General features: G+C 49.5%; 1 protein-coding gene across 1 annotated transcript; it reads right to left on the bottom strand.

Annotated features, from left to right (window-relative positions):
- Window positions 1–6,103: 6,103 nt before the first annotated feature.
- On the bottom strand, window positions 6,104–11,949 carry Msx2 (msh homeobox 2). The gene is made up of 2 exons (XM_021180899.2): window positions 11,519–11,949; window positions 6,104–7,763 (listed from the first exon to the last, which is right to left on the bottom strand). The coding sequence occupies exons 1-2, from the start codon at window positions 11,895–11,897 to the stop codon at window positions 7,339–7,341; spliced, it is 804 nt and encodes a 267-aa protein (XP_021036558.1). The 5' UTR covers window positions 11,898–11,949; the 3' UTR covers window positions 6,104–7,338.
- Between the last annotated feature and the right edge of the window lie 3,861 nt (window positions 11,950–15,810).

The raw sequence follows: 15,810 nt of genomic DNA, 5'->3' as shown, positions 1-15,810 counted from the left end.
TTGTCTCCTCTCTGCTCTCACTGCTAGCTAAACAAAGAGAAACCCAACCACAAAGACCAGCCAGGCTATGCACAGCAGCCTTTGGACTTTCCCTAAATGGCCAATTTAACCTCAATAACAGCCCCATCCATCTATCAGCACCACCTTTTAGGTCACTTTCTGAGAGGGGACCTTAGAAGGCACCATGCATTCATACAGAATTTCCTTACAAAGTCAGGAGTGATTTCAGCATTGAAATAAAGATGGGCAAAACTTTGCCCAAATCCCCACCCCCCTCCCTTAAAATGTCATGCCCAGCAGTACAGAAACCCCTTTGAGGAACCTGTATACTTGGGAAAGAAAGAAAGAATGATTGAGCAAATGAAGGGACCAGATATAAAGCAAGCCAACTAAAGCGTACTTCTTACAGCTGCCCACCTTGGCTCTGCCTTCAGAAGGCCAGAGTTAGTTTCTATATGATAAAGATAATATTTCACATAGAACATAGGGCATTTTAGACACTAAAACTTATTCTGTAATATATGTGTGTATAAATGTGTGTGTGTGTGTGTGTGTGTGTGTAAGTATAAGGAAGCTGGGAAACTGTAGTGTACATCTGTAATCCCAACCCCCTGAGGCAGGAGGATCAGGAGTTCAAGGTCACTACTTGGCTACTAACCAACTTCAAACAACAGTGGGAAGGGTGGAATAAAGAAAGTAGAGAGGCTTGCTTAGGAGAGAACTCCTTTGTCTTGTGTAGATACTATGTAATTACCAACTCCCCCTGAAAGGGAAACCACAAAGAAAGACAGGATGCAGTCTTTTTAAAAGGAAGATTCTCAGCAGGAGGGTGATGACATGCAAAAGGCTGGGCACTTCTTGAGCTGAGTGGATTTCTGGGCTCTGAGCTCACCTGCTGTGTGATTTGGGCGGTGTTACCTCTCTGTGCAATTCCTAGGAGGAATTTTCTATAGTGAGGGGGCAAGGAGAGGGAGAGAGGAGACCATGATTTCTGGGAGTTTAACAGGGAGGGGGCTGGACGGGAATGGACAGCAGCTACAGGTCCTCTAACATTAGGCAGGGGACCTACGGCTTCAGTCTCGGGGCTAGATCTCCCCAGCTCAGTTCGTGCCTCGGTCTCCCTGGGAAAAATGAACCCAATCGCGCATGCTTACTCGCGAAGCAGCCAGCAGGAGATAGGCACCTGAATGCTGGCGAAGTTACCTGGCCACCGCGAGGGAGGAGGAGACAAATCGCCGGCCTCTGGGAGGCACTGTTGTCTCGTGCTTTCCTCCAGCAGCAGTGGCTTGGAGGGGTGGCAAGGTTTCACCCCAGTTGGACTGTCTTGACCACCTCAGGCACACTAACGCTCGAGCCAAACCTGATTCCCTTAAAGGAGAAGATGGATGTAAGTCTCTGAGCATCAATGTCCGCCACTTGGGGAGCGCTCGATCTAGGGGGGTTGGGGAGGTGTCCTCTGAGTGGCCTATTCCATCAGGATTTGAAGTGTAAATTTTAACGATGGCGTTGAGGCGGGGTCGAGGGTACCTGGTCGGCTGGGATCTCTTGGGCTAGTGGAGCGGGCCAGGCCCGGTGTCAGTGCACATTTATTGATGGCAGGTATTTGGGGAGTAATTGAGCGCGGCGGCGAGCCGGGGGCGAGAATGGGCCTCCACGAGCAATTAAATGTGATTAGGCTGAGACCTTCGGGATCCAGCTGGGTGATTGATAACCCGACTGCATTCCTGCCCGGCTCGCGACTTCAAACGGGCGGCTGGCTGAGGGAGGGACGGGAGGGGCCTCGCGTTCGGACTCTGTCCTTCTGCCCGTAGTCGTGGCCCCTTCCCGCGCCCCGGTCGGTCCGAGGCTAGCTAGCCAGGTGCAGCCCGAGAGAGAGAGCGCAGTGCCGAGCCACCCTGCGCTGAGCCGCTCCGGAGTGCGCGGCACCCGCCAGCTCCGAGCTGCCTGGACAGAAGAAAAAGTGGAAGCCAGAAGAGGGAAAGAGAGGGTGGGGTTGGGACTAATTTAGAAAACGGGGGTGTGGGAGATTGAGAGAAGGAGGAGGGAAGAAAAGAGTGGGAGGGAGAAGTTACCGGGATGAGCGCATCAAAATCAAATCGGAGGCAGGAAAGAAAATTAACGAGACATAGAGTGGGCTGGGCATGAAAAATTAAGGAGCGGAAGATTATAAAACAGGAACGACAGAAAGAGAGGGCAAAGAATTGGGGGAGGAACAAAAGATGTGAAAGGGAAGTAAGACAAAAGAATGAGGAAGGAGAAAGACGCCAAGGGTCACATTGGTGGCAGAGCCACAGGCCTGGGTCTCAGCTTGTCCTTCATTCCACCCCTTTGCCATAGTCCCTGCCTCAGCCTAGCAAATTCTATGCCCAATGCCAAGCACTCTCTAGGGTCTGGGACTCCCGGCATTTGCTTGCCCAGACCAAGGCATCAGGCCAGCTCTGCACCCTCACAGACTGGATGAGGGGTAACCCCACCCTAAGCCCGGAACGGACCACCCCCCACCCCGAGCCCCCAAGCCTGGCCCCAAAAGTCATAAATCACAAGCAGAGGTGTCTAGGGTTCTCTTGCTGTTGCTGGGATCTCAGCGTCTGGGGAGCCCGGGAACAGTTTCTGTCTGTGTTAACTTCACAGACAGGACAAAACAGCATGAAAGAAATCAGAGACTGTCGTCGGCAGGAGCTGAACTTTGAAACACCCCCTCCTCCACCCTCATATGCTTCAATATTAAAAAAAAAAAAAAAAAAAAAAAAACTCTAGGAGCTTCAGACACTGTATTAATTAGTGCAACCAGCCATGAAAAGTTGGGTTTGGAGCGGCATTCTTTGCCCTGTGTGAAAAACCAAGTCTAATAAACAATTGTTAAGTTGGCCTGTTGCCGCTGGTAAATTACATAGCATTAAAAAAATAATGCTTTTCATATTAAGCACTAATTAAAGGTTGGGACAGCTTTAAAATAAGAGAGGGAGGGGGAAATCAAAGAAAATATAAAACTGTTCTTTCAAGAGTTATGGGAGGTTAATAAAGTATGTCTGTTAGACTGAGTCTGCTTTGCCCCTAGCTACAGCCTAGCTGGAGCCACCACAATTGGGTCTCAATAAGATAATGATATTCCTTTCTCTGCTATTAAAAGCCTCCCAGTGCAAACTTAAAATGATTTATTTAATTTAGGAAATTATGAGGTGTAACTTCAAAGCTTGAGCCGTTAGTAATGGAAAATACCAGGTTGTTTAAAATTATAATAATAATTGTTTGGAGGACTCAGGACATCAAAGTGTTTTCATCAACAAACGCTGCGAGGGTTGGAAGAGGTTGGAAAGTCAGAGGTGTACGTACGGAGTTTGGATTTGGCTATTAGGACCTTATCGGGCCAGCGTTCATTCGGGAGTCTGCAAGCTCCGTTCATTCGGGAGTCCTTCGCTCCGCTTTGAAGCGGGGGCTATTTCAGAAAGTCATTTTACTGTGGCTCATTTTGTTCTGGGAGGGTGGAGGGGAGAGAGTGTGGGGTGAGGGGCGGCTATAGGGGCCTGGTTGTGGGGTGGGGGGCGGGTGGATAGAAGGCTTTTCCTCCTTGCTGTGACTACTTTATTTCATTAAAGCGGCCTGTAGCATCAGCAATCTCAGATTTTTTTTGTTGTTCTTACATGAAAGGGGAAGCGGGCACAATCGACTTCACCAACCAGGCCCTGTGATTTTGGGGAGGGTGTGTGTGTGTGTGACGTGGGTTCCTTTATAAATGAGGTTTATGCTTATTTCCAGCCCGGCAGTGGAAAAGGAATGGGGGGTGGGGCAATGGCCTCTCCAACCCGTGGCAAATGAGGGGCTTTCATAGCAAAGAATGGCCGTGGGAGTTTTCATTCGGTCAGACAAGGTTGCGCTCAAAGGCAGGCATCCTCTTTTCAGTCGGGTCAGGCAGACGTTTCGCCGGCTCCCGCTCTCAGCCAGGCCTCGGCGGCCTACCTCCTACAGCCCCTGCCCCCGCATCACCAAGGCACGACCGAGATGGGGGAGGGGCGGGCTGGGCCCCCGGGGCCAATGGGATGGAGATGTCCCGGGGAAGCCCCTAAGCAATGAGGGACCAGAGCTGGTGCATAATTCTAAAGCCGGCCCTCCAGACCCCTACCTACTTTCTGAGCTCCCCTGCTCTGCCTCCCCTTTCGTTGTTCACCACCTTCTGGGCTCACCCTTCAACTGCATTCCCAACCCATCGCCACAGTCAACAAGTTCTGTGACTTCTAGTGAGCTATCTCTCTGGGCGTCAGTTTCCCCTGTGACAAGCATAACCTCTCTCAAGGGATGTGGTAAGGAATAATGGTTCAAGAAAAATGCCTCCGTCCTCCCTAAACATCGGCTCCTCGGCTCCATAAATGCAAACTCCTGCTCCTTCACCCCTAATTTTTTTTTAAAAAAGCGAGGTTTCCTACCTGTAAAGTTTTTTGTTTGTTTGTTTCCCCTGTGGAAAGCATTAAAGTATGGACGGGCAGGTGTATTTGTATGCCAGGCTACTGGCGGTCGATCCTCGTAAGACTCCGCAGGAGCATGGTGCGTGAGTTTTCCAATCTGCCATGTGGGTCTTGGGCAAGCGAATGTCTCCTAGCCTTCACAGGTTGCCAGTCTGATCCCTGAAACGCCCTGTTTGCAGGACCAGGCCTGAGAGAGGAGAAACCCATCCTAGGCAGGAGAGTCTTAAGCAGCCCAGACCACAGCACACAGTTTTGTCCCGCCGGCCTCAGCCTGGAAAGCCCAGTCACTCGGTAGCGCAGAACTTTTGAGCCAGATCAAACCCTTTCCCGGCTTTCCTTTCTGAGTATTGGATCTGGGATCACGTGCATGATGTCCTGCAAGCCCGATTCCAGTTTACCGGAGTAGCCAAACTGGGCTCTTGGAATCCTACTCCGGACTTAGTCTACCTAGATAGGCAAAGCTGTGCCTTAACCCAGAGGCCCGCGTCTCCAGGTCCCCACCCCAGCTATCACCGCCAGAGGTGACCGGTCCACGGCGCCGGGAAGGAAGCTCGGTGGACGGGGTAATTAGGGACCCCCTCCCCTCCTTGGCGGCTGCTGATGAAACCAGGAAGGTCTTTGGCCTTTGGGAAACGCATCTCTTAAATGAGTGTGGCAGATTCCGGCCTGGAATTTGGACTTGAGGGACAGAAAGACCCGAAGCAGAAACGTTTTTGCTGGCTCTGGGACCCGCCCGCGGCTCAGCAGGACCCTGTGGATCCAGCTTCCAAAGTGTGCGGGATCGGTTTGGATCTAAGAAAGGAGCGAGACCTCCTAGAGCTAGCTCCGGGCTCACAGGAACGGGAGTTTTGGGGCGCCCATCTTCAAAGTGAGTGCCAAGCGCTGGCAACTCCCTGAGAAGTGCCCAATTCTCCACTGCACAGTCCTCACCCCACCAAGTTCTTTCTCCCCTCATCTCCGTGTTCCCAAGGTGACAAAAGGAAAATAGAAAGGCATCTCCACCATAGCAGAAAACTTGAGTTTAAAATCCTTCTCAGCCTCCCCGACCTTTACTATTTTGTTTTATGGCTATGCGTCACAACCCAAGCCTGATGCAGGGAGGGCACCTAGGCTCTCTTGGGGTAGGTGGGCTGGTTAGCCCTCTTCAAAGAGTAAAACGGGCTCTTCTGGAGTTGCTGTTCAACAAGAGACACAACACGGAGAAGCCTGCCCGACAAACCCCTGCATCCTCTCAGGCCCTCGCGAGCCTTCTTTCCACCCTCCCCCTTTCTCAACTCAAGTTGTTTTGGTGGTTGCGAATTTCCAAGTTCAAGATTTTCCCAGGACCATGGTCGGATTCTAGAGAGCACCACTTCTCTACGTCTTGAAAGCTCATTTTTACTACAGCTTGATAGTTTAATGGCGATTTCAACAGCTTCTTCCTAAACCGTACAGGCTGCCAGTTGACATTTCCAAGGGTCCCCTCGGGGGTTTGAGCCTCTACCACCCAAATCTGGCCACAACTTGATTTGATTTACATTAATGGAGCAATTAAAAGCGCCAGTCCCCCCTTTCTTATCTGGATGGGGTTCCCCCCTGAATCCAGCTAAGATTAGAGAGCTTTTAAAAATAATTGTGAGTTGGGACAGACTTTGCTGCAATAAAACATTTTAATTTAATTCAGAGTAAGAGATAAGAAATAACTCTTCAATAAAATATATAAAATTATACAAGATACCCATTCAACGGGATAAAAATATACTGGGGGAAGAGATGGACAGGGAGGTGAGACACCCAGGTGCTGACTGACAACGCCATCTCCAGCAACTCAAGCATGGGGCTTCACCGTCTGCCCTGCCAACACGTTAGAGTATATAAATTTCCCTAATAAGTTTAGCACATAAAGCACACACAGAGAGAGAGAGAGAGAGAGAGAGAGACAGACAGAGAGAGAGAGAGAGAAGGCATGTTTTCCTTCCTCATTCTATGGACTGTTGAGAATATTTAAAATATAGGCCACAGTTATAAGACACTCATTTTTAAGAAGAGATTTACCATGTCCTCTTCCAATCACCTCTGTACCGTGTGAGGACTGATTTAGATAGCATTTCATAGAAATCAATTCTTACAAACAATATTTTACCTTCTAACTGCCCCCCCCTCACTCCAGGGACCTGAAATGGAGTTTCCTATTTTCTACTTTACCCTGAGTAACTCTCAGAGTTATTCTCATCTTTTTCTCATTGATCTTAAAACAACAACAAAGATTTAATAACATGGAATGGAGAAAAAGAGAAAAAAATAGGATCAAATGTGCATCAAGAGATTTCTTTTTCTTGTGCACATGAAATGCAAATAAACATGTTACACCTCCCCCTTCACTTGTGAGACTCTGTCTGAAGCGACATCCTGTATGGACTGTGTCTAGTTCTGCTCTGTTTTCCATAAGCAAGTCTACCATCCTTGCAAATTCTGCAAACAATCTCTTTCCCTTTAAGAAAATGTAGCAAATGGACTTAACACAATATCTTAGGAAGATGCTATCTAGAAAAAAAAAGAAAATGGATAAATGTATATATAAATTTTGCCTTTCAAAATAACTTGAATTTTTACATCTGGCATATAAAAAGTCTTATATTTTATTATATATTTATACATAAAAACTAGCAGAGGCAATATTTGTGAGAGGAAAGGGGGCATTTGGAAAATTATGAAAACAAAACAGGTCTTAGTGCCTCTCACCTAAATAACAAATTCACTCTGTATCAAGTGGCCCTGTTGCTTAGGGTGACAATGCAAGGCTCACATTCAGGAGCAGAGTTGGCACCACCTTCTCGGAGAGGGAGGGGGATGCTTTTATGCAAACATCCATCCTGGAGTCTGGTCCATCTGGTCTTCCTTAGGATAGATGGTACATGCCATATCCAACTGGCGTGGCATAGAGTCCAACAGGCGGGATGGGGAGCACAGGTCTATGGAAGGGGTAGGATGCGCCATATATGGATGCTGCTTGCAGGGGTGAGTTGATAGGGAAGGGCAGACTGAAGCCTGAGGGCAGCATAGGCTTGGCAGCCATTTTCAGCTTTTCCAGTTCCGCCTCTTGCAGTCTTTTCGCCTTAGCCCTTCGGTTCTGGAACCAGATTTTGACCTGGGTCTCTGTAAGGTTCAGAGAGCTGGAGAACTCGGCCCGCTCTGCTATGGACAGGTACTGTTTCTGGCGGAACTTGCGCTCCAAGGCTAGAAGCTGGGATGTGGTGAAGGGTGTGCGTGGCTTCCGGTTGGTCTTGTGTTTCCTCAGGGTGCAGGTGGTGGGGCTCATATGTCCTAGAGGACAGAGAGGGAAATGAATTAGTGAACTTTGTAATCTCTTCCCTCTTAAGAGAACACATAAACTTTGTTTCATTTTTTTAAAAGGAGGTACCTTTGTCAAATCTGTGAGTAAGTGTGTGTGTGTGTGTGTGTGTGTGTGTGTGTGTGTGTGTGTGAGAGAGGTAGTCAGTTATGGAAAAGGACCACATTTAAATGGTAGGTAGTTGCTGTATTTTATATCAGCGTGAGTAATGAGGTCATGAAACTTTTTATATGGAAAACATATTGCACGCACAAAATGGAAATAGAAACCATGACTCTAAGTCACAAGAGTTAAGAACTATCTAAGAAATAAAACTTCCTCAGAATTCAATCTCCTGTCTTTAAAACAGTAAGAAGACCCGCATATCAGGAGGAACATAAATAGGATGCCAGATACTGAGTTAGCCTCCAACTACTCTCTGAACCAGAAAAGTTGGGTTGCCCCAAGCCTGTTTATGAAGCACAATCATCCAGATAAGGCCTGTGATAAACAAATAGCATCAATGGATGGAAGGGCAGATCCAAGCCATAAACAACCACACAGCTGTCACTGCATCCACCCTACAGATGATAAAAAACCCCAGCATCATTTTACAGATCTGGCTGTGGGATAAGTTTCTTGGCTGTGTGCTTTGGCAATATAAACGGCACGAAAGACGGGGAGAGAATTAGCTCGCTCATAAACGGACATGTCAAGGGACATCTCTCTGCCTGCGATGATGGTGATGGCATCGTACTCTCTTCTATCCATTCCATGGTTTAGGGCAAGTGGATAAATGATTATTTTGTTGTTGGAATTTAGAAGTGGGGAATAACAAGCAAAATAGAGACAGGAGGCAGCGTCCGGACTCTGTTTTAAGATGGGTTGTTAGCACAAGGATGGGGCCTCAAGGTGATTCCACAGCAGGGACTAATTCTGGTCTTGTTTTCCTTGAGGCTAGGGGAGGAGCATAAGGCGACAAGAATAGAATACTAAACAATTATTTTTCTGCATTTGGCTTTTACGAGCCAGTCTAATTTCCCTAATGTAGCCAGAGTGCTAGCGCTGGTGTATGCAGGGGAATGTAACCTTTCTTGTTTAGTTACTTTGGTGGCCCAAAGAAGAATTTATACTTCATCTTTGAGAGTGACACAGCACAAGTCCCAACCCAGCCCCTATCCTGGTGTCACATTGTTAATTTTACAGAGTAGAAGGTACTGTGATCAGAAAAAAAACAGCAGTCTGGGAGAGAGATGGGTAGACTTCCTAAAGGCCTGGCCTTCCGCACGTGCTAATCCCCAACCGAGCCAAGAGCAGGGGAGATTTTCCTCTCAGCTCACTGGCCAACATCAGAGCTGGAGACCTGCAGAATTCTCACCCTTCCCGAGCTCACCCAGGCTCCCTTTCAGACACCAAACTCTTACTGCATACACTTGCTGCTGGTTTTACAGGAGTTTTGCACCAGGGTAGCTTGGGTTACTCTTGGTGGGCCTTGGTGACTTATAAAGTTCGGACCATGGGGACTGTGCTCAGATGGCAAAGCCTTGCTAGGAGAATCTTTCCCCCAAGGCTCCCACCTTCTCCCACCAACCCCTTTTTATACTAGCCAAAGAAAGTGTGTGATTAAACAAGGTGAAACAAACTTTTTATCCTGCTTTCGTCAAATCACAAAACCAAGGCCAGGGGTAGGTGGGTCCCTCCCTCCAAGTCCAGCCCACCCCCCCCCCAGCTGATTCTTGGCATTCTCTGAGCTCATCCTGCTGACACTTCCACCCCCAAGTATCAAAAACCTTGTGTTTCCAAATGAAACCTCCTCCGAAAGCCCCTAGCTTCTCTTATAAAAAGGATTTATCTAGGGCAAGGAAAAACTGCCCACTGCAGAGATGTTACAGAGCCAGTGGGGGGGCGGGGACGCAGAGGGTGGGGGGTGGGGGGAACTGCCCCACCAGACCGCCAGGCCTAAGTATGCCAGGATTTCTGACCTTTTGCCACCATACCATTTAAGGCTGAAATCCTGGATGTGTGGTGGGGCATTGCCCCAGGCCTAGGAATACAGGCACTCCAAATTTGTTAAACAAGTTAAGACTCTTCATGTTTCTGAACCTGCATTTCGCTGACAATAAAATGGATAAATACTACTTATCCCTCGGGTGGCTTAGAGAACTACATGTTGGAGTGCCCAGAGCCCCACTTGGGGGGTAATGAGCAAATAAATTTTCCCAAGAGCTTTTTTTTCCATGGGCCCAAACTGCTGATCCCTCTGAACTCTGCAGTGAAACGGCCTCTTCTGTTAACAAGAGGCTCTCGGCTGCCGCACAAAGGAGATCAGATAAGATAATGTATTGAAAAGCACTGTGCAAACTGGAGTTTAAATTCTTTAAGTCCTTAATCTCTGCGCCCTTTCAGCCTTTCAGAATTTCCAGCAGGGTGGAGAGAGACAGCCAGAGGGGACAGCCAGTGACGCCTGGGTATATGGTCTTGTTTTGTTCACAAAATACTTTGCATCTCTAGTCCAGAGGGCCAGGCCCAAAGGTAGAAAGGAAGACAAGTTCTCTCCCAGCTGAGCTTGGAAAGTCCCTCCACAATCCTCCTCCCTCTTTCTCAACTTTCCCAAAGTTTGGTGAGAGGTGGGGGGGGGGGGGGGAGCAGGAAAAAAGGCAACAGAGGAGTTAAACCTCAAAGGCCAAGAGATAAAACTAAAAAAGTTTCAGGGAATGGACCCCAAAGGAAAGCTAAGTCTGGAAAGGAAGTCCGCACAGCCTCCCTGGAGGAAGTGGGGTGCAGTGAAAATAGCAATATGGCCATCACCCTCAAAAGAAGGGCAGAGAGCATGGACGCCAGACCCCCATGCCCACTGCAAGTATGAATGGTAACCTGGGACAAACAAGAGCAATCCTCTAAGCACTAGCCACCAAGTCTGAAGGGGTAGCCACAGGTGGCATGCCTCTGCCTGTACTTTGAGGTTCTAGCAAGCAGCCAAATCGGGCGAACTTGTGGCCACCTCACTGTACATTCTCAAGTTCTGAAGGAATGCTGTTAATTATTACTGTGAACCCAGGAGAGCCCACGAGGGTCTGGCCCAAACTAGCTCCCTGCAACACTCAGAACCTAACCAACAACGGAAGCTTCCTTTCCGAATCAGTCTCTGCCACCTTCCCTTCTTAGGATGGACACTGTGGAGTTCGAAGACTACCCAGTATGTCTGCTCCATGTCTGGTTAACTTCCAGTTGTCTAGTCTTTATAGTGAGGTGAACTTTATGGGGCTGCCTGTATATTTTGAAGGCCAGCAAAACCACATTTCAATACTCATTTAAAGTGGATCCCAGCCCGGTGTGGTGATGCACACCATTTATTCTAGTACTTAGGTGGTGGAGTAAGATGATTAGACGAGTTCAAGACCATCCTGAGCTGCATACCGAGTTTGAGGCCAGCACGGGCCACAGAAGACCCTGACTCAACAAAACAAAACAGTGACTCTCCCCTATTTCCCAGGCAGGTACACAAATATGAAGTTTTCGGAGCAGGGGGCTAAGGGCTGCAGAAATCAACAACTTGGCTTGGTTTTCAAATGCTAGCCAGCGCTCAGGTACTGTAGATTCCTCGAAGCTAGGGATTCTGGGATGCGGACCGCCCGCTGAACTGGGGTACCAGGGGGTCAAGAGCATCATCCTGTTAACACCCGTCCCCAGTCCCTCTGGGACCCCTCGCGCTGGTCCAGCCCGGATCCCATCCCTGACGCGCACTCACTGGGCGGCGGGGAGTATCTGCCGGGCTCTTGTATCCACGGTGCTCCGTCTTCGGAATTTTCCGACTTGACCGAGGCGGTCTCGAAGGGCTTGACGAGAGGCCCGGGACTGTGAGCGTCCCGGACGCCGTGTCCCGGCAGCAGCAGCGGCCGCAGGACAGCGCCAGCCGAGGCGCAGTCGGGTGGCACCGCGGGCGACTCCTTGGGCGGCTTCTTGTCGGACATGAGCGCCTCCACGCTGAAGGGCAGGCTGGAGACCTTGACCCTGCGCTCCTCTGCGCTGCCCTCGGCTCCTCCAGGCCCGGGACCCGGGCCGGCCAGTACCGCGGGGCCCTCCTCATCCGACGAAAACAAGTCACCGCCTTTGGTCGGAGAAGCCATGACTTTCTGCGCCGCGTAGCTGTCGGCGCGCGACTCCGCTGGCAACTCGCAAGCGAAGACTCCAACTTTTGGGGGGGGAGCCGGCAGGGGCGCGCTGGGAGCCCAGCCTGCCCTCCGAGGGGAAGTGGGAGAGTCGGCTCAACCAACTGGCGACGGCCCTGCTCCTGACGCCACGGACGCTCGCCACCGATTGGCTCTCCCTGGAGAGGCTTGGGGCCCTTCCCCCGCCCCGTTTGAAATAAATTAGGAGTTAATTACAGGAGCAGTCAGCAGAGTTGTTATTAGGCGATCCCTCAAGGGTTATAATCGCCCAAACTGAAAAGTCTAAGGCGTAATTAAAGCCGATTGTTTAAAGAGGAAGCTTGCCGAGTCTCATTTCTTGTCTTTTAACCCCTCTTTAAAGTGTATCTGGTGCCGATCCCACACGCTCCCGCCTGAGAATGTTGGAAATCTGCAGATGGCATGGAACATTTATAAAGTTCCCACTATGAGCTCAAACTAGTGTATCTTTGTAACTATAATGGAAAACAGTAGCAGTATCTTTACTAATAGAAATAGTTTAGGCATGGTCCTTAGTTGTCTTATCTCTGGAGAGTGTTCCAAGACATTAGCTGTAACTCATTCCTTAAGAAAGGGGACAAAGATGAGAAAGGCTGAGAGGGGCCAAGGGATATTCAACTAATCTCTACCCTTTCTCCCTTTTTCTTTTTCTTTAAAACAGACTCTTGCTCTCCAGCTCTGGCTAGCTTAGAAGTCGCTCACTATATTGCCCAAGATGGTCCTGAACTTGCTACAACTCCCCACTGGCTTCTTCCCTAGTGTTGAGAGTCTAGGTGTGCACGAGCAGACCCAGCGCCCATTGGTTCCTGGCAGCTAATTTATGATCTCCATTCCATACTCTGTCCAAACAGGACAACTTTAGAAACTGTCAAAGGGGATATTTTCTCACCCCTTGATTCGCTTCTCTAGGCCCGTGCAAAAGTGTGCTCATGAGGGTTTTTTTTTTGAGTTTGAGTTTGTCATTGGAGTTCAGGTGTCAGCATAGCATCTGCCTTTGGAGGTGATGGGCAGGGGAGAAGGGTGCTTGTGACATTTAGTGTCTTTATTCTCTCTGCAAATAACAGGGTTTGACTTTGCAAACCCAAAGCCTGAATATCTTTGGGGAAAGCTCATCTCACCTGACTTTGAAATTTTAAGCAGCATACCTATCAGGATCCCACGCTAAAGCACACTCTCTAACTGCAGCCCCAAAGCATCAGTGACCAACTGTATCAATGCATTGAAGAAGAGAGTTTTGAGACAGAGGCCTGAAATAATTCTGCACCTCCCTTGCCCGCAAGCCAGCAGGCGCAGAAAGATCGCTTCAAATGACCCATTTCAGACTGCAGAAGCTTTTTCATAGATCCAAAAACCCATCCGAACTGGTGGGGGAAAGAAGAGCCTGCTCAGCGCTGGTCCCAAACAGCAAATGCTCCCTAAATACTCCCTCCAGCACTGAAGGGGAAGACCATTGCTCCAAGTTGCTTTAAATGACCAGAGCTTAGCAGGTACCCCAATTTAGAAGACTTAGAAACTTGACTGCCTAGACCTCCAGATCCTTCCAGCTTACCTCTCTGAAACAGGGACCTTTGCCTCAAACATTTGCCCAGAGTGAAACTCGCTGGTCTGAGGGAACCCATAGGTGTAGAAATCTTAGATTAAAAAAAAAAAGTCTTCACCAGATAATTCAGTTCAGTTTTGAAAAGGTTTTCTTTTAATGTTAAGAAGTTCTAAATGAGGCTTCTAAAAACCTGTGAAACTTTCTCCTACCACAAGATACAAGTACTTTGTTGTTGCTAACTCCAAGCGGGGGGGGGGGGGGGGGGGGGGGGGAGCCAAAAGAAGACAATGAAGGTGATTTGGAGACACATGTACTTTCCCTGGAGTCACATCTGATGATAGGGATCTCAAATACAATGCAGGTAAATTCAGATTGACTTGTATGTCCTCTCAATGAGTGAGGCAAGATGTGGGGTTATGTATTTTGGAAGCAAATCTAAAATTCGTTTAGCCCTCAGCTGCCGAAGAATACAATGACGTTCACGTTTCAATTGTTCTGAACCCAAGCAATGCTTTATAAATAATCGGAAAACTTATCCTTAAAATGTGTTACTTTAGGGGCACAGGCAGAGTCTTAGGAAGTTAAAAAACAAAACAATTCCATTGGAATGTCTCTATTTTTTTAAATCTGTCTCCTTTAGAGGAAAAGTTCAGTCTCTCCTGCACTATTTTGGGGGAAATGCTAAGACACAGGAGACATTGGGGAGAAAAGGAATAGTTAGTTTTGACCTCCAGAGTACCAAGCTCTGGCCACGAACAGGAGGCATTGCCAAGGAGACAGCCCCCATCCCTTTGCCAGGCGCCTCTCCAACTCTGCTGGGGTGGAGACCAGGGCTGAAAAAGCCTGAACACGGAAGTTAGCCCTTCGTGGAAAGCCTATCTGCTGCAAGAATTTTGCACACCCTCAAAACATTTTTTCAGGTCTTCCCCGCGGCTCTAAAATGAGGGGCAATCATTCCTCTGCATGACTCTTATGGGAATTAGCTTCAGTGGGTTTCATAACGTAGAGGGTGTGGGGAATTAGTTTTAAAATATTCTTGCATATCAAAAGCAACATTAATTTACCCAACGCTTTCTTTGTCTCAGGTATCTGCAAATAGGGACTCATCACCCGCCTTCACCAACCCCAAGGCAGGACCTTTGTAAAAATCCCAGAACAGAGATTTTTTTCCCAGCCTGAAAAAGGTGCAGGTTTGGGTGTCTTCCCAGAGCGGAGGGCTGGCTTTGGCACTTAGGACGCACTCTGTAAACTTAAACTCCGGGGTGGTAGAATAATGTTTATGCGCCTTGAACACTTGCAAGCGGTTAAAGTGGGGTTCCAAGCGGAACTCGGCAACAGCGAAGCGTCACCTTTACACCTTGCCCAAGCACCCGAACTTGAGCAGGACCTCATTTGCTTTTCAAGCACATCTCTGCAGGCGGAGACTGTATCTCTGCCTAACCCGGGTAAAGTCTCGGGCTAGGAAGCTGCCCTAAATAGTCATGCAAATAGGAGGTGAGACACTCTCGAATTCCCCTTGGGCCTAAGCCTGCACCTTCCCTGAGCTTCCCCTTCCCCGCTGCAAGTCACAGGAGCGGAGACCCTTCGTGGAGCGGCCGCGCACGCGCGCCATGAGCTCCAAGGTGAAGGCAGTCCCAGTAAACCGTGAAGCGTTGAGCACAGACCTGGGCGTTTGCAACCCGGAGGACGGATCGCGGGATCCCAGAGGCTAGGAGGGGCAGGGGGAGGGGCAGAGAAGGCTGTAGACGGGCCAGGGCTGCGGGTAGGCGCCAGGCGCGGGGAGATGAAAGGCGGGCTCCGGGGGAAGGGGCTGCGCCGGGTGACCGGCTCCAGCCGCGCCGGGCGCCCCGCCCCCGCTGCCCGGGGCAGAGGCGGCTGCCCGCGCCGGAGCCGCGTTAATTGCTCTCGGCCCGGCACTCAGCCTTCGCGGAGCCAGGACAACCTCGCTCCAGGAGGAATGACAATTCGCCCTAATGGGACAACCTCACTCCCGGAGGAGTGACAATTCCTTCTAATGGGCCGCTTGTTAGAGGCCTATTCTCCGAACCGGGGTATCAGAAGCGGGCAGACAAATGGGCGCCAAGGGCCGCCAGGAATTCCACCACTGCTCTCCAATCCGTGGACATTCGCTGTGTGACTTCGGGCAAAAGATGGCACCTCTCTGAGCTCATTTTCTTTTCTTACCTGTGCGCTGTGGGAAGGAGGGATAAGGCAGATCAAACCTCCAACTGGGCAGACAAATCCGGGAGGGAGCTGGAGAAACCCCCCTGAGAGCTCCTCAGCAGGGAATTTAGGTAGATACTCCGGGTCAGG

Source organism: Mus caroli, unplaced genomic scaffold (genome assembly GCF_978045245.1).
Source record: "Mus caroli unplaced genomic scaffold, Mus_caroli_1 scaffold_15, whole genome shotgun sequence".
NCBI classification, from domain to species: domain Eukaryota; kingdom Metazoa; phylum Chordata; class Mammalia; order Rodentia; family Muridae; genus Mus; species Mus caroli.
Note: the sequence above shows the minus strand (reverse complement) of the source record. Positions and strands in the feature narration are given on the sequence as shown.